Here is an 18,551-nt window from a genome sequence, read left to right on the forward strand (position 1 = left end):
ATACCTACCCCATCATTCTCACGTAAATGAGCACATGCTAATATATTACATACTTTGTTTTCTTATTTGTATTCTACCCTAAGTCAAAGTATTTTATCTCACTAAGATAACATGTACCAAAAGGGCAAGAGTCAGAGCTAACCTAATTTCTGTTAGGTGCGAAGGTATACCAGGACTATGAAAAGCTGTTATCTCACTGGAGAATTTCAGAGATGTGTTTTCTTTCTCTTTTTCTGTAGGTGCCGGAGGAAAATTTATTGCCTTTTACCTTTTGGGGATGTTTATTCCTTATCTTTATGCATTGTACCTCATCTGGGCCGTATTTGAGATGTTTACCCCTATCCTTGGGAGGAGTGGTTCGGAAATTCCACCTGATGTCGTGCTGGCTTCTATTTTGGCTGGTTGTACAATGATTCTCTCATCCTATTTTGTAAGGAAAAAAAATTTTTTTTTAATTTCCTTCTTCATTTTATATATAAATACATGATGAGTTTTGCCATGCTAGATCCTGTGAAATAGTGTTGATTCTACTATTAAGCAAAAGAAATGGTGAATGACTCTGCATATTGTGGGTTCGGTATGGGCATAAAATGTAGAAGGGTGGGGGTTGTTGTTATTTTTGCTTCCTCATCCTCCCAAATCCTCTGATTATACTTCTTTTCAAATAGCTTTCAAACTACCTGAATTTGAATGTGTGGAACGAATACCAAGTGAGAAGTGGTAGAGATTGCTTGGTGGTGAATTTTTAGAGTGTGTTTTGAACTTACTAATTAGAGGCAAATGTTAATAAATATATGGTAGTTTAATTGGTGCTGTTAGAGCTAGTGAAGGAAGACTAATTCTGATGAGGAGTTTTCCCTTGTCGTTCACCTGCCTTGGTGCTGGCGCAGCCAAGGTCACTGATCGAGCCTGTGTCCTTGAGTGACATACACTTACAACACCCAAACATGCCTTCCTTTACCAAGTAATGAATACATGTTACAGGCCTTGTCATTTTACTGTATCAGTGTTCTGCCCTCACAGGGCGAGTCCTACCTGTGCCATCCCTGCTTCTCCTCCCTGGGACTCCCCGGAGGGAAGAAAAGACATGATGTAGAGTTGACAACCAGACTGCCCTCTGTTAGAGCAAGCTCCAGGCAGAGTGCTGCCCTTGGCGTGGTGTCGGCACTCTCCAGGACTCAGGCCTGGCTGCTCTGTTCTGTGGCTCTTTTCATTGCAGTCCCTAAGAGTAAGAAGTATTTATTGAATACCTGTAGATACACTCTGAGATTTGAGGCTAGGGTACCAAATAGAAAAAGTAGCTATGACTATTATAGCTCTTTCCTTCATGGAGAGAAGAGTGAGCTTTTTCACACTGATAGAGTAAAGGGCGTCTCATGTGGGGACTAGGGTCTAGGGACAGCAGATACAAGTACCACGTGCATGGCCAGCGCTGTCCATGCAAGTCCCTTAAATGGCAAATAAATAGCTGCATGTGTGACTGCGTATACAGCCCTGTAGAGTAATTCTTATGCACACTATTGTTTGAGATCAGCTGTACTAGTTCTGAAAGAAATCTGAGCATTGCAGCCATCTTACTTTTAATATTATGATTTAGTCCTTACTGGTATTTGCAGGGATAGATGGAAAATTCTAAAATGTTCTTTGTTGCCTTCAGGGTTTACTTCTTTTGGTTTTAATATTAAGGCTTTAAATCCTCTGTATATCTTAATAGATGGTTTGCTGTTGTGAGGACTAAAGGAGATGTAGTTTCATCACATGTAGATTAGGCTGTAATCTAGAGTCAGCTGAGTTATGAACTGGACCCCCCCCTCCCCCGCAGTGTATTTAAATCACAGTCAATGAATGAAAGCTACTGATGCTCATAAAAGATGATCAGAATGTGGGGCATTTCAGTTCTGTTCCATAGGGAAGGGGACAAAATGAACCCTGAAAACCTCACTATGGAAATTGAAAATGACCCCAAAAGCATGGAAATCTTGGAAACCATAAGCAAGTAGATTAAAGTTTATTACCTTCTAAATTACTTTTGGAGAGTGGCTCTTGGAATACGTTAATGTTCATTATAATGTGAAATAACTCTGCTGCCCTTTGATGCTGTGGGTTATCATTCTCTTCGCTATTTTCTTACTTATGTGTAGCTGTGTTACAGATAGTGGCTTTTTACTAGAGTGAGACTTTTCTCCTTGGGTAATGGAGAATTGAACCACAATGCACACTTCAGAGAGCCTGTCTTTTAGTCCTTGGGGATTTATTAAATATATTTGCTAGGAAGCAATTAAATTGCTGTCAAATGATCGGTTAACAGGTTTCCTGGGGTTCCCCTGTACTGGGGCCATCATGGTTGTACTGATTAAATGAGACTGCTAGTAGGAGCGGGATCAGGAGGAGATTCTCAGAGAGAAACAGAGAAAGAGCCAGCGCACACGGGACACTTCATAGTCCCTTTTTATGCTTCTCTTCATTTTATTTCACACCCATTTCGGAACCTAGAGTGGTATCAGATGTAACATTTAAGACAAAAGACAGTAAAATGTGATACAGTGGGATCCAAACACACTGTCACTAGGCCGTTCTCTTCTTCCTTCTCTCCCACTCTCTGATCACCTTCTCATTTATCACCATTACCAAAGCTCTTCCAGAAGGTGGGTGGAAGAGGCAGAAGATGAGCCTCATGACCTGGAGAAGAGAAAAATATGGATGTGGAAACTGTAGCTTAACCTGAAGTTGTAGGACAACTTTGGGTAGCAACAGGGTTGAGAATGGCAGGAACCACAGCATTATGACAGGGAGGTTTTATTTGGACCCAAACGACTCTGTATACCTAAACTTAACCAGTCTCCCAGTGGAGGCGAAACTTATTACTTGGAAGGATATTTGACCCTGTTCTAAGGAGCCACATTTTAAATATTGTGACTGTCAGGAGAAAGAGGGACGGACAGGGTAACAAATTGTGTTTTGCTGACTCACTGCCATAAATCCTTGGGTACTCTGTCTTATTTCTGTCCTTCAGTGTAAAAACATTAAGATCTTCGACTTAAGACCAGTACTGTTTTGCTGGAGATTACCCTGGCTGGCATATCGTTACACTGTAGATATAAAATCTCTTAGTTTCATATAGTAGAGTATATGGTAGGTTATGAATATCTGCTTAATTTTTCATTTTCATCTCAGTAAAAATATTTTCACATTTATGTTCTTCACTTTTCTACTTATTGACCCTGGAGGGTGGGCAATAAGGGGGAGAAGGCAAAAGGGGGAGCAGGGACTAGGTCATTGTTTCTCAAAGTGGCTCCTTCAGAACCCCTAAGGGATCTGTGGACATATTCTATAATCATGTGTCCCCTGCAATTTTTAATTCAGTGACTTTATTACAATTAAAAAATTAATATAAACATATTTAGGACTTCCTGGATGCCCATCTTGAGACTGAGCCACTTGCTTTTCCTGCCCAAGTTCAGATTTGTTATTTTGATTGTGTTGGCCTTGGTTAACTCTGCAGTGACAAGGGCAGAATTACCTTTTTTCCCCTGGTTTCAATTTTCATAGTTTTTTTGGGTTTTTTCCAAGTGAACTATAAGTTGATTTACAATATTGTGTGAGTCTCAGGTGCAGAATTACTTTTATTGCAGTTTTTCCTTATGTGCAGGTCCACAGGCAGAGTCTTGAAGGTGCATCTAAAAGATGAATCCAGCACATAGGCACATTATGAAAGCATTATTAGAACTTGAGTTTTGTTGAAATAGGCCTGCTTACTTGCTTAAAAGCTTACCTCTGGTTCTTTAATAAAAGCCTGATGTCATGATGTTTGGTATGGTTAAATAGTGTCTGCTGTGCAGTTAACTTACAGGGTTTGATAGAACTGGAAATAGAATAAGTTCACGGTTTGACTGGTGGTGGATGTACATCCTCTAGTAGTCTCTTGGCTGAGCAGAGACACTGTCTCAGTTGCCTTTTTCCCTCTTACTGTCTGGCTGCCTGTCAGAGAGGCACCATCATGCAGATGGGGGCATCTCTCATTAATTTAGGCTCTGGCTTGTGATGGAAATCCCTTATAATTAGTGCTTTGTGTACTGGGAGTTGGGAGTATGGTAGCACATGCTGATACATGTCCTTTATTATCTGTCTGACAACACCTGTTACAATGTCAAGTCAGTAAAGCCACCTTTCTGCCAATGGTAATTTTTCTATTTTTGTGTTTTGTGTTTTAGATTAACTTCATCTACCTTGCCAAAAGCACAAAAAGAACTATGCTAACTTTAACTTTGGTATGTACAATTGCATTCCTCCTTGTTTGCAGTGGAACTTTTTTCCCATACAGCTCCAACCCTGCCAGTCCAAAGCCAAAGAGAGTGTTTCTTCAGGTAAGAGCGATTTTGTGTGAGCTATTTGAGATCCTGGAGAGGAAAGGCTTATGGTGTTTTGAGCTTACTAGTCAACAGTGAAGCTCGAAACACATAAGTGACTTTTCTACTGTTGACCTGTTAGTTGGTACCTCGACTATTTTGTGTAAGGCAGTGAGGAAAAGACCATCAAGAGGCATTCTTATCAGCTAGAAACACTTCTCCTAAGAGCCTGAATCAGAAATGTCTGCTTGTTGTTCTTATTACTGTTCAAATTACAAAAATGTACCTACTTGGAAAAATGAGAGCAAATATGTATCATGGAATAATGAGCTGTCAGAAGTACAGATTGTAAAACTGTTTGTGGGCTGAGTAAAAATATGGCCTCCTGTCAACTGGCAAAATGAAACAGATTCTTTAAAATGCGGTAAGATTGATCTTAGGTAATGTTCAAGGTAATGTGATAGTGAAAATATAATAACTTAGATATTAATAAAATGAGATTTAGAACTTTCTTAGATTTCAGGTTTTTCTGCAAACTTTTTAGAGCTGGTGTAGAACAGGAAAAAGAATTTAAGTCCCCTTATTTCCAGTCTTCCTGTCTGTTAGAGGGAATGGAGTGGTCAAACAGAAAAGCCAACAGTCATAACCTAGATAATTATTCAAGGACTTGAGTAAGTAGTAATAATATATTTGAACTTAAATATGAGAGAGGAGATTTTGAGAAAGAGCCAACTATTTCTTGTTTTTGTTTCCAGTCCTGTAGGACACAGTGATACATTTTATGTGACAAATTTTACAGTCACATCAGTAGTCATTAGGAAAAGCTAGATTTTTATTTTTAAAAACTCCTGTTCTGATTTGTTTTGGGGTTCTCTTCTTCCCCAGTGCCAGAAGGTGACAAACTTCTCCTATAAAGGGCCATAAAATAAATATTTTAGGCTCTGCCAGCCATGTGGTCTCTGTTGCAGCTACTCTGTTTCTACAGAGTGAAAGGAGCCATAGACGACACCTGCAGATGAATGTGGCCATGTTTTAATAAAGCTTTATTTATAAAAATGGCAGCAGGCCATTTGGCCTGTGGGCTGTGGTTTACCCCTGCCCTTTGCAATCCTTTTTCTTTTCCTATTTGATATTCTTCAGGCTGGTTTCCGTTGTTAATAGAGCTATTCCAGATGGAGCATGGTGCCTTTTCAGAGAATTCTGTTAGGCACAGTGGTGAGCTGTGATTCCTATTTTTCTCTGCACATCAATTAGCATGTAACACCCCGGAAGGGAAATGTGTGTGTATTTCTTTTAGAATGTATTTAAGTCCTTTTAGGACTTTTAAGAGTTCTAGTTTTCATGTCTTTTATATCTGAAATAGTAGGTTTTCAGAAACTTTTTATATGAAATTTAAATTTAGAAACATATTTGTAAGAAATAATAAAGTAATCATGTGAGTATCTATTGAGTTTAAAAGAGCATTAGCTGTATCTTAGAAAACCTCAGTATTCCCTTCTTGATCCCAACTCTTTTGCTCCTCTCTCTCTTACCACCCCCAAAGTACTCACTATCTTAAAGGTTGGAGTTAATCATTATTTTACCACATATGTATTAATCGCTAAACAACAACATATAGTTTTGCCTGTTTTTGAGCTTCTTACAGGTAAGGCCATACCATATACTCTTTGGTGGCTTACTTCTTATTGCCCAACAGCATGTCAGAGTCTTCCAGGTTGATCTGTGTCACTGTAGTTCGTTATTTTTCATTGCCGAATAGACTTCTGTCATAGGAGGATGCCCCAATTTATTTGCCCATTCTACTGTTAATGGACATTTGGGTTGTTTCCAGTTTTTGCTAATATGGACAATGCTGAACCAACACTTTTGTACCTTGCAAGAGTTTCTCTAAGGTCCATATTCAGCAGTGGAGTTGCTGACTTGAAGGGTTATGCGCATGTTAACTTTATTAGGTAATCTAAGCAGTCTCCTAAAGTGATTGTGCCAGCGGTGGGTTCCTGTTGCTCAGTAGCCTCATCATTTCTTGGTATTGTCACGTAGTCATTTTTGTTAATCTGGGGTGGGGATGTGGGTGAAGGAGTTCAAACAGTAGTTTCCTCATTAGTCTTGTTCTTTTCAGCATATGACTAGAACATTTCATGACTTGGATGGAAACGTAGTTAAACGAGACTCTGGAATATGGATCAACGGGTTTGATTATACCGGAATGTCTCACATAACACCTCACATTCCCGAGATCAATGATACCATCCGAGCTCACTGTGAGGAGAACGCACCCCTATGTGGTTTCCCTTGGTATCTTCCAGTGCACTTTCTCATCAGGTTGGTTCATTACTTTTCTGCTTTTAGTTGGGGATTAGTTTGTTCTCAAGTCCTATCACTGTATCAGTACTTTATTATTTTAACTGGTTAACATAGAAGTTGAGTGCTGTTTATACTATTTTTCTTTTTAATATCACTACAGAAGTTGTATTTCTTTGTGGGATACAGCACTCAGAAGTTTTTTATTCTCCCCCAAATTTTGCTTTTTCAAATTAGGAAGTCTTTCCTCTAGAAAGCTGAATAGTTAGAAAGTGTAGCCCTCTTAACTGGTCTAACAGATAGCAAGCAGCTAAGCATCAATTTCAAATTGTTTTATTTCTGGGGAGTTTTTATGGTTTGGCTGTGAAGGAATGGATGAGAAGAAATAGGATGGGTAGTGGAATCAAGATCACCTAGGATCCTTGTTCTTAACTTTTATTAAGGAAGGTTTTATTACACAATAAAGGTTTTATTACACAATAACCTGGGCTTCAGAGAAACTGACATTGTTTATCATATTCATCAGTTTATGTGTTTATTATATTCCGAGCACTTCCATGAATTATAGTTCAAAATCAACTTATAAAGCAACCTGAATATTGAAGTTACCTTTCCAAATAGGAAAAACTGGTATCTTCCTGCCCCAGAAGTTTCTCCAAAAGAACCTGCTCATTTCAGACTTGTATCCAAAGAACAGACACCCTGGGATTCTGTAAAGCTGACCTTTGAAGCAACAGGTAAGTCATATGGTAGTTTTTTCTTCTCTCTTGTCATTTCTTAAAAATTTTAATACGCATGTATATTTTTCCCTCAAATGTATAATAGTGACCAGCAACTTAGGAAGAACTTGGTGTTTTTAAAAGCAATTGAAGCTGGTTATGATTTTTAAAAGAAAATTTAATAGACTTTATTTTCTAGAGTAGTTTTAAGTTTACAGAAAAATTGACCAGAAAGTACAGAGATTTCCCTATTGTCCTCTCTACCCCCCAGCTTCCCTTATTATCCCTTTTGCATTAAGTGTGGTACATTTCTTTTAATTGATGAGCCTACATTGATACATTATTATTAACTAAAGTCCTTAGTTTACATTAGACTTAGTTCACTCATTGTGTTGTTTAGTTCTGTGGGTTTTGACAGATGCATATTGTCATGTATCTACCATTACAGTATCATACAGAGTAGATTCACTGCCCTGAAATCCCGTCTCCACTTATTCACCCCTCTCTCCTCCCTCCCTCTGGCAACCACTGATCTTTTTACTGTCTCCATTGTTTTGCCTTTTCCAGAATACCATATAGCTGGAATTACACTTTGTAGCCTTTTCGGATTGGCTTCTTTTGTTTAGTAATTTCCACTTAAGGTGCCTTTATGTCTTTTAGTGGTGTGATAGCTCATTTCTTTTTATTGCTGTGAGTGTACCACAGTTTGTTTATCTTCTGATCTACTGAGGAACATCTTGGTTGCTTCCAGTTTTTGGCAGTTATGAATAAAGCTTCTGTACACATCTGTGTGCAGACTTTTGTGTAGAATAGGTTTTCAACTCATTTGGATAAATATCTAGGAGTGCAATTGCTGGACTGTATAGTAAGCTTATATTTACCTTCGTAAGAAACTGCCGAAATGTCTTCCAAAGGCAGTATGAATTCCCACCAGCAATGAATGTGAGTTCCTGTTGCTCTACATTCTCACCAGCATTTGGTGCTGTCACCCTTTTGGATTTTAGCCATTCTTCTTTTTTTTCAAATTTTTAAATTTTATTTATTTTTCTATACAGCAGGTTCTTATTAGTCATCCATTTTATATACATCAGTGTATACATGTCAGTCCCAATCTCCCAATTCATCACACCCCCACCCCCTTGCGGCTTTCCCCCCTTGGTGTCCATACATTTATTCTCTACATCTGTGTCTCAATTTCTGCCCTGCAGACCGGTTCATCTGTACCATTTTTCTAGGTTCCACATATATGCGTTAATATACGATATTTGTTTTTCTCTTTCTGACTTACTTCACTCTGTATGACAGTCTCTAGATCCATCCACGTCTCTACAAATAACCCAATTTCGTTCCTTTTTAGGGCTGAGTAATACTCCATGGTATATATGTTCCACATCTTCTTTATCCATTCGTCTGTCCATGGGCATTTAGGTTGCTTCCATGACCTGGCTATTGTAAATAGTGCTGAAATGAACATTGGGGTGCATGTGTCTTTTTGAATTATGGTTTTATTTGGATATATGCCCATTAGTGGGATTGCTGGGTCATATGGTAATTCTATTTTTAGTTTTTTAAGGAACCTCCATACTGTTTTCCATAGTGGCTGTATCAAGTTTACATTCCCACCACCAACAGTGCAAGAGGGTTCCTTTTCTCTACACCCTCTCTAGCATTTATTGTTTGTAGATTTTCTGATGATGCCCATTCTAACTGGTGTGAGGTGGTACCTCATTGTAGTTTTGATTTGCATGTCTCTAATAATTACTGATGTTGAGCAGCTTTTCATGTGCTTCTTGGCCATCTATATGTCTTCTTTGGAGAAATGTCTATTTAGGTCATTTGCCCATTTTTGGATTGGGTTGTTTGTTTTTTTAATATTGAGCTGCATGAGCTGTTTATATATGTTGGAGATTAATCCTTTGAATGTTGATTCGTTTGCAAATATTTTCTCCTATTCTGAGGATTGTCTTTTCCTCTTGTTTGTAGTTTCCTTTGCTTTGCAAAAGCTTTGAAGTTTCATTAGGTCCCATTTGTTTGTTTTTATTTCCATTACTCTAGGAGGTGGATCAAAAAAGATCTTGCTGTGATTTATGTCAGAGTGTTCTTCCTACGTTTTCCTCTAAGAGTTTTATAGTGTCCGGTCTCACATTAAGCTCTCTAATCCATTTTGGGTTTATTTTTGTGTATGGTGTTAGGAAGTGTTCTAATTTCATTCTTTTACATGTAGCTGTCCAGTTTTCCCAGCACCACTTGTTGAAGAGACTGTTTTTTCTCCACTGTGTATCCTTGCCTCCTTTGTCATAGAGTAGTTGACCATAGGTGCGTGGGTTTATCTCTGGGCTTTCTATGCTGTTCCATTGATCTGTATTTCTTTTTGTGCCAGTACCATATTGTCTTCATTACTGTAGCTTTGTAGTATAGTCTGAAGTCACAGAGTCTGATTCCTCCAGCTCCGTTTTATTCCCTCAAGACTGCTTTGGTTTCTCGGGGTCTTTTGTGTCTCCATACAAATTTTAAGATTATTTGTTCTAGTTCTGTAAAAAATGCCATTGGTAATTTGATAGAGGTTGCATTGAATCTAAAAATTACTTTGGGTAGTATAGTCATTTTCATAATATTCATTCTTCCAATCCAAGAACATGGTATATCTCTCCATCTGTTGATATCATCTTTAATTTCTTTCATCAGTGTCTTATAGTTTTCTGCATACAGGTCTTTTGTCTCCCTACATAGGTTTATTCCTAGGTATTATATTCTTTTTGTTGCAATGTTAAATGGGAGTGTTTCCTTAATTTCTCTTTCAGATTTTTCATCATTAGTACATAGGAATGCCAGAGATTTCTGTGCATTAATTTTGTATCCTGCAGTTTTACCAAATTCATTGATTAGCTCTAGCAGTTTTCTGGTGGCATCTTTAGGATTCTCTATGTATATATCATGTCATCTGCCAACAATGACAGTTTTACTTCTTCTTTTCCAATTTGCATTCCTTTTCTTTTTCTTCTCTAATTGTTGTGGCTAGGACTTCCAAACTATGTTGAATAATAGTTGTGAGAGTGGACATCCTTGTCTTCTTCCTGTTCAGTTTTTCACCATTGGGAATGATGTTTGTTGTGGGTTTGTCATATATGGCCTTTATATTGAGGTAGGTTCTATCTTTGCCCACTTTCTGGAGAGTTTTTATCATAAATGGGTGTTGAATTTTGTCAAAAGCTTTATCTGCATCTATTGAGATGATCATATGGTTTTTCTTCTTCAATTTGTTAATATGGTGTATCACATTGACTGATTTGCATATACTGAAGAATCCTTGCATCCCTGGGATAAATCCCACTTGATCATGGTGTATGATCCTTTTAATGTGTTGTTGATTCTGTTTGCTAGTATTTTGTTGAGGTTTTTTGCATTTATATTCATCAGTGACAGTGGTCTGTAATTATCTTTTTTTGTAGTATCTTTGTCTGATTTTGGCATCAGGGTGATGGTGGCCTCATAGAATGAGTTTGGGAGTGTTCCTTTCTCTGCAATTTTTTGGAAGAGTTTGAGAAGGATGGGTGTTAGCTCTTCTCTCAATTTTTGATAGAATTCACCTGTGAAGCCATCTGGTCCTGGACTTTTGTTTGTTGGAAGATTTTTAATCACAGTTTCAATTTCATTACTTGTGACTGATCTGTTCATATTTTCCATTTCTTCCTGGTTCAGTCTTGGAAGATTATACCTTTCCAAGAATTTGTCCATTTCTTCCAGGTTGTCCATTTTATTGGTATAGAGTTGCTTGTAATAGTCTCTTAGGATGCTTTGTACTTCTGTGGTGTCTGATGTAACTTCTCCTTTTTCATTTCTAATTTTATTGATTTGAGTCGTCTCCCTCTTTTTCTTGATGAGTCTGGCTAATGGTTTATCAATTTTGTTTATCTTCTCAAAGAACCAGCTTTTATTTCTATTGATCTTTGCTACTGTTTTGTTTCTATTTCATTTATTTCTGCTCTGATCTTTATGATTTCTTTCCTTCTGCTAACTTTGGGTTTTGTTTGTTCTTCTTTCTTTAGTTCCTTTGGGTGTAAGGTTACATTGTTTATTTGAGATTTTTGTTGTTTCTTGAGGTAGGCTTGTATTGCTATAAACTTCCCTCTGAGAACTGCTTTTGCTGCATCCCATAGGTTTTGGATCATTGTGTTTTCATTGTCATTTGTCTCTAAGTATTTTTTTCGATTTCCTCTTTGATTTCTTCAGTGATATCTTGGTTATTTAGTAACGTATTGTTTAGCCTCCATGTGTTTGTGGTTTTTACGTGTTTTTCCCTGTAATTGGTTTCTAATCTCATAGCATTGTTGTCAGAAAAGATGCTTGAAATGATTTCAATTTCCTTAAATTTACTTAGGCTTGATTTGTCACCCAAGATGTGATCTATCCTGGAGAATATTCCGTGCACACTGTAGAAGAAAGTGTGATCTGCTGCTTTTGGATGGAATGTCCTATAAATATCAATTAAATCTTTCTGGTCTATTCTGTCATTTAAAGCTTGTGCTTCCTTATTAATTTTCTGTTTGGATGATCTGTCCATTGGTGTAAGTGAGGTGTTAAAAGTCCCCCACTATTATTGTGTTACTGTTGATTTCCTGTTTTAGAGCTGTTAGCAGTTGCCTTATGTATTGAGGTGCTCCTATGTTGGGTGCATAGATATTTATAATTGTTATATCTTCTTGGATTGATCCCTTGATCATTTTGTAGTGTCCTTCCTTGCCTCTTATAACATTATTTTAAAGTCTATTTTATCTGATATGAGTATTGCTACTCCAGCTTTCTTTTGATTTCCATTTGCATGGAATATCTTTTTCCATCCCCTCACTTTCAGTCTGTATATGTCCCTAGGTCTGAAGTAGGTCTCTTGTAGACAGCATCTATATGGGTCTTGTTTTTGTATCCATTCAGCAAGCCTGTGTCTTTTGGTTGGAGCATTTAATCCATTCATGTTTAAGGTAATTATCGATATGTATGTTCTTATTACCATTTTCTTAATTGTTTTGGGTTTGTTTTTGTAGGTCCTTTTCTTCCCTTGTGTTTCCCACTTAGATAAGTTCCTTTAGCATTTGTTGTAGACCTGGTTAGGTGGTGCTGAATTCTCTTAGCTTTTGGTTGTCTGTAAAGCTTTTGATTTCTCCATCAAATCTGAATGAGATCCTTGCTAGGTAGAGGAATCTTGGTTGTAGGTTCTCTCCTTTCATCACTTTAAATATGTCATGCCACTCCCTTCTGGCTTGTAGAGCTTCTGCTGAGAAATCAGGTGTTAACATTATGGGAGTTCCCTTGTATGTCATTTGTTGTTTTTCCCTTGCTGCTTTCAATAATTTTCTTTGTCTTTAATTTTTGCCAGTTTGATTACTATGTGTCTCGGCATGTTTCTCCTTGGGTTTATCCTGTATGGGACTCTCTGCACTTCGCGGACTTGGGTGGCTATTTCCTTTCCCGTGTTAGGGAAGTTTTCAACTATAATCTCTTCAGTTATTTTCTCGGGTCATTTCTGTCTCTGTTATCCTTCTGGGACCCCTATAATGCGAATATTGTTGCGTTTAATGTTGTCCCAGAGGTTTCTTAGGCTGTCTTCATTTATTTTCATTCTTTATTCTGTTCCGCAGCAGTGAATTCCACCATTCTGTCTTCCAGGTCACTTATCCGTTCTTCTCAGTTATTCTGCCATTGATTCCTTCTAGTGTAGTTTTCATTTCAGTTATTGTATTGTTCATCTGTTTGTTCTTTAATTCTTCTAGATCTTTGTTAAACATTTCTTGCATCTTCTTGGTCTTTGCCTCCATTCTTTTTCTGAGGTCCTGGATCATCTTCACTATCATTATTCTGAATTCTTTTTCTGGAAGTTTGCCTATCTCCACTTCATTTAGTTGTTTTTCTGGGGTTTTATCTTGTTCCTTCATCTGATACATAGTCCTCTGCCTTTTCATCTTGTGTATCTTTCTGTGAATGTGGTTTTTGTTCCACAGGCTGCAGAATTGTAGTTCTTCTTGCTTCTGCTGTCTGCCCTCTGGTGGATGAAGCTATCTACGAGGCTTGTGCAAGTTTCCTGATGGGAAGGACAGGTGGTGGGTAGAACTGGCTGTTGCTCTGGTGGGCAGAGCTCAGTAAAACTAATCCGCTTGTCTGCTGATGGGTGGGGCTGGGTTCCCTCCCTGTTGGTTGTTTGGCCTGAGGTGACCCAACACTGGAGCCTACCTGGGCTCTTTGGTGGGGCTAATGGTGGACTCTCGGAGGGCTCACACAAAGGAGTACTTCCCAGAACTTCCGCTGCCAGTGTCCTTGTGCTCACAGTGAGACACAGCCACTCCCCGCCTCTGCAGGAGACCCTCCAACACTATCAGGTAGGTCTGGTTCAGTCTCCCCTGGGGGTCACTGCTCCTTCCCCTGGGTCCTGATGCGTATACTGCTTTGTGTGTGCCCTCCAAGAGTGGAGTCTCTGCTTCCCCCAGTCCTGTCGAAGTCCTGCAGTCAAATCTCACTAGCCTTCAAAGTCTGATTCTCTAGGAATTTCTCCTCCTGTTGCCGGACCCCCAGGTTGGGATGCCTGACGTGGGACTCAGAACCTTCACTCCAGTGGGTGGACTTCTGTGGTATAATTGTTCTCCAGTTTGTGAGTCACCCACCCAGCAGTTATGGGATTTGATTTTATTGTGATTGTGCCCCTCCTACCATCTCACTGTGGCTTCTCCTTTGTCTTTGGATGTGGGGTGTCCTTTTTGGTGAGTTCCAGTGTCCTCCTGTCGATGACTGTTCAGCAGTTAGCCGTGACCCCGGTGCTCTCACAAGAGGGAGTGAGAACATGTCCTTCTACTCCGCCATCTTGAACCAATCTCGGATTTTAGCCATTCTTATATTTACGTAGTGGTATCTTATTACTTTTTCAATTTGCAATTCCCTAATGACATATGATGTTGAGCAGCTTTTCATACTTATTTGCCATCTGTATAACTTCTTTGGTAAGGTATCTATTTGGATCTTTTTGTCTGTTTATTAATTTTGTTTTCTTATTGTTGAGATTTAAGAGTTTTTTGTATATATGGGTATAAGTCCTTCATCATGTAAGTGTTTTGCAAATATTTTCTCCCAGTTTGGCTTGTATTTTCATATCTGAACAGTGTTTTTCGTAGAGCATTAAGTGTTTTAATTTATTGAAGTCCAACTTAATCACTTTTGTTTTATGGAACATGCTTTTGGTGTTTTGTCTAAAAATCATTGCCAAACCCAGGGTGTCTAGATTTTCTCTGATGTTACCTTCTAGAAGTTTTAAAATTCTGCCTTTTACACTTAGGTGTGTGATATATTTTGAATTAATTTTTGTGAAAGGTATAAGTTCCGTGTCTAGATTCGTGTTTTTGCATGTGGATTTCCAGTTGTTCCAGTACCATTTGTTGAAGACTATCCTGTCTCCACTGAGTTGCCTTTCTTTCTTTGTCAAAGATCAGTTGACTATATTTGCGTGGGGCTATTTCTGGACTCTATATTTTGTTCTACTCATCTATTTCTCTATTCTTTTCCCATTACTGCACTGTCTTCATCTCTTTAGCTTTACAGTATTTCTTGAAGTTGGGTATATCAGTCTTCCGACTTTCTCTTCAGTATACTGATTATTGCTTGTCTTTTGTCTTTCTATATATCAGTTTGTCAATACCCACAAAATAACTTTTTGGGATTTTGATTGGAATTGCATTGAACCTGTGGATCAAGTTTGGGAAAATGACATCTATTGACTCTTCCTATCCATGACATGGAATGCCTCTCCATTTATTTGTATCTTATTTGATTTTTTTTTTTGTAGTTTCACAGTTTTGCTCACATAGCTCTTGTACATACTTTGTGAGATTTATACCTAAGTATGTCGTTTTTGAGGTGCTAATGTAAATAGTATTGTTCATTGCTGGTATATAGGAAAGCAACTAACTTTTGTATGTTAATCTTGTATCCTGCAACCTTGCTATAATTGTTTATTAGTTCCAGGATTTTTTTGGTTGATTCTTCTGGATTTTCTACATAGATGATCATGTCATTTGCAAACAAAGACAGTTTTATTTCTTCCTTCCCAATCTTTATACTTTTTATTTCCTTTTCTTATCTCATGGCATTAGCTAGGACTTCCAGTATGGAAGTCATTTTAAAAATGAGTGGTAAGAGGGATCATCCTTGCCTTGTTCCTGATCTTAATGGGAAAGCTTTCTTACCAACTGAGTATAATGTTAGCTGTAGGTTTTCTGTAGATGTTCGTCAGATCAGGCTGAGGCAGTTCCCATCTATTTTTAGTTTGCTAAGAGTTTTATTCTGAATGAATGTTGGATTATGTCAAATACTTTTCTGTCTTTTGATATGATCATGTGGTTTTTCTTCTTTAGCATGTTGATGTCATGCATTACATTACTTGATTTTCAAATGTTGAACCAATCTCACATACCTGGAATAAATTCTACTTGGTCATAGTGTATAATTCTTCTTATATGTTGTTGGATTTGATTTTCTAATATTATGTTGAGGATTTTTACGTCTGCGTTCATGAAGGAGTTCTAATCTTTTTTTTTAAGTTTTTTTTTGTTTTGTTTTTATTTTTTAAATTTTATTTATTTATTTATTTTTGGCTGTGTTGGCTCTTCGTTTCTGTGCGAGGGCTATCTCTAATTGCGGCAAGTGGGGGCCACTCCTCATTGCGGTGCGCGGGCCTCTCACTATCGCGGCCTCTCTTGTTGCGGAGCATGGGCTCCAGACGCGCAGGCTCAGTAATTGTGACTCACGGGGCTAGTTGCTCCGCGGCATGTGGGATCTTCCCAGACCAGGGCTCGAACCTGTGTCTTCTGCATTGGCAGGCGGATTCTTAACCACCGCACCACCAGGGAAGCCCGAGTCCTAATCTTTAAGTTTTCCTGTAATGTCTTTGTGTGGTTTTGGTGTTAGAGTAATGCTGGCCTCACAGAATTAGTTAGAAAGTGTTCCTTCTGCTTCTGTCTTCTGGAGGAGATTGTAGAGAGTTGGTATAATTTCTTCCTTAAATGTTTGGTAGCATGCACTAGCGAGCCCATCTGGGCCTGGTTCTTTCTGTTTTGGAAAGTCATTAATTATTGATTCAATTTTGTTTAATAAATAAAGGACTATTTCAGATTGTCTATTTCTTCTTGTGTGTATATTGGCAAATTGTGTCTTTGAAAGAATTGGTCTGTTTCATCTGGGTTATCAAATTTTGGGGCCTACAGTGTTCATAATATTCTTTTATTATCCTTTTACTGCACGTGGGATCTGTAGTGATGTCACCTCTTTCATTTCTGAGATTAGTAATCTGTGTCTTCTCTCTTTTTTTTCTTAGCTTGGCTAGAGGTTTATCAATTTTATTGATCTTTTCAAAGAACCAGTTTTTGGTTCTATTGATTCTCTCTCTTGACTTCCTATTTCAATTTCATTAATTTCTGCCCTATTTTTAAGTATTTCTTTTTTTCTGCTTAGTTTGGATTTAAATACTCTTCTTTTTCTAGCTTATTAAAGTGGAGGCTTAGATTATTGACTTTAGATCATCTTTTTTAATGTATGCATTCAATGCTACATTTTTCCCCCTAAGCTCTATTTAGGCTGCATCTCACAAATTTACAATTTTAGTTCAATTTATTAAAAATTTCTTTTGAGGCTTCTTTGACTCATTTGTTATTTAGAAGTATGTTCTTTAATCTTCAAATATTTTGGATTTTCCAGCTGGTTTTCAATATTTATTTCTACAATTTCATTGTGGTCTGAGAGCATACTTTATATGATTTCTATTCTAAATTTGTTGAGGTATGTTTTATAGTGCAGGATATGGTCTCTCTTGGTGAATGTTCCATGTGAGCTTGAAAAGAATGTGTATTCTGGTGTTGGATGAAGTTCTATGAATGTTTTTGATGGTGGTGTTTTAGTCCAGCTATATATCCTCACTGATTTTCTGCCTGCTGTATTTGTCAGTTACTGTAAAGGGTTGTTGAAGTCTCCAACTATAATGGTGAATTTGTCTTTTTCTCTTTCCATTCTGTCAGTTTTTGCCTCACCTATTTTGGTCTGCCTTTGAGGCACATAGCAATTATACTTGTTTGATTAAACTGATATATTAGCATTTTGATTATACTTGTTAAAAATTATTTTAAGTGGCTTAGAGCTTTCAATAAGTTCACTTTCAAGTAACACTGTACTGCTTCATGGGTAGTACAGATGCTTTATAATGTAATATTCCCAATTCTTCCCTCCCTGGGATTCTGTAAAGTTGACCTTTGAAGCAATGGGTAAGTCAGACAACATTTTTTTTTTCTCTTTCTCTTTCACTTCTTCAACTTTATAATATGTTGCATGTGAGCTTTTTCCCCCTCAGATTTATTATCGTGACCAGCAACTTGAGAGCTTATAGTGTTTCTAAAAACAAACTGAGGCAGATAATTTTTAAGGAGCCTTACTGAAAAACTTTTACTGTCAGATATTAGTTGTCAGGTAGATCCAAAACAGCATTTGGCCTGGCATTAGTAGACAGTGCGACTTTATTTACCTTTCTTGGTATATTTACTATGTTTAAAACTAGTAGTTAGCTCCTTGAGCTACTCAACTGGTGTTCTGGCTTCTAAGTCTTGTCTCTCATATTATTTTTCAAAAATACATTTGATCACGTCACTTCCCTACTTAAAGAACTTTTAACGATTTCCTGTTGCCGCAGAATACATCCAAATTCTTTGGCAAAGCATGTGTGGTCTTCGGGAGTTTGGCCCAGGTACCCATTTAAACTTTTTTCAGCACTTCCCTTGGTGCATTCCTTAGCTACATCCAACTGCTCCTTTCTGTCCAGTCAAACACACACTCACTCCTGGTGAGAGAGAGATTTTCTTGCTACTACCTCCCACCCAAACTCTGTGTTTCTCCCCTAGGCAAAATGCCAAGATTACTCTGACCTTTCTCTCCCATCTTCTCCAACAGACTAAGCAACTGCTACCCTTTTTCTTTCCTTTGTACATATCTTGATTGTAGCGCTGACCTCCTTGTATCATGATTATTTAGTCAAGGGAGGCAGACATGGTGGGTTCTTATCCTTCTATTCTTGGTGCCCAGTGAAATCACTGACACATAATGGGCACTCAAATGTGTTGAGTTAAATTAAATTAGTCAGCTTTTTTCTTTTTAAGATGGTACCCAG

The 18,551-nt window shown here is 37.9% G+C and overlaps 1 protein-coding gene across 1 annotated transcript in view; it reads left to right on the forward strand.

Annotated features, from left to right (window-relative positions):
- Positions 1–18,551, forward strand: part of ERMP1 (endoplasmic reticulum metallopeptidase 1) — a 53,075-nt gene that overhangs the window by 25,972 nt on the left and 8,552 nt on the right. Inside the window, exons 10-13 of the mRNA XM_004279113.3 lie at positions 240–430; positions 4,212–4,364; positions 6,466–6,668; positions 7,269–7,384. Coding sequence (XP_004279161.1) covers positions 240–430; positions 4,212–4,364; positions 6,466–6,668; positions 7,269–7,384 — 663 coding nt within the window. The remainder of the gene's footprint in view (positions 1–239; positions 431–4,211; positions 4,365–6,465; positions 6,669–7,268; positions 7,385–18,551) is intronic.

Source organism: Orcinus orca, chromosome 6 (assembly GCF_937001465.1).
Source record: "Orcinus orca chromosome 6, mOrcOrc1.1, whole genome shotgun sequence".
Classification (NCBI taxonomy): domain Eukaryota; kingdom Metazoa; phylum Chordata; class Mammalia; order Artiodactyla; family Delphinidae; genus Orcinus; species Orcinus orca.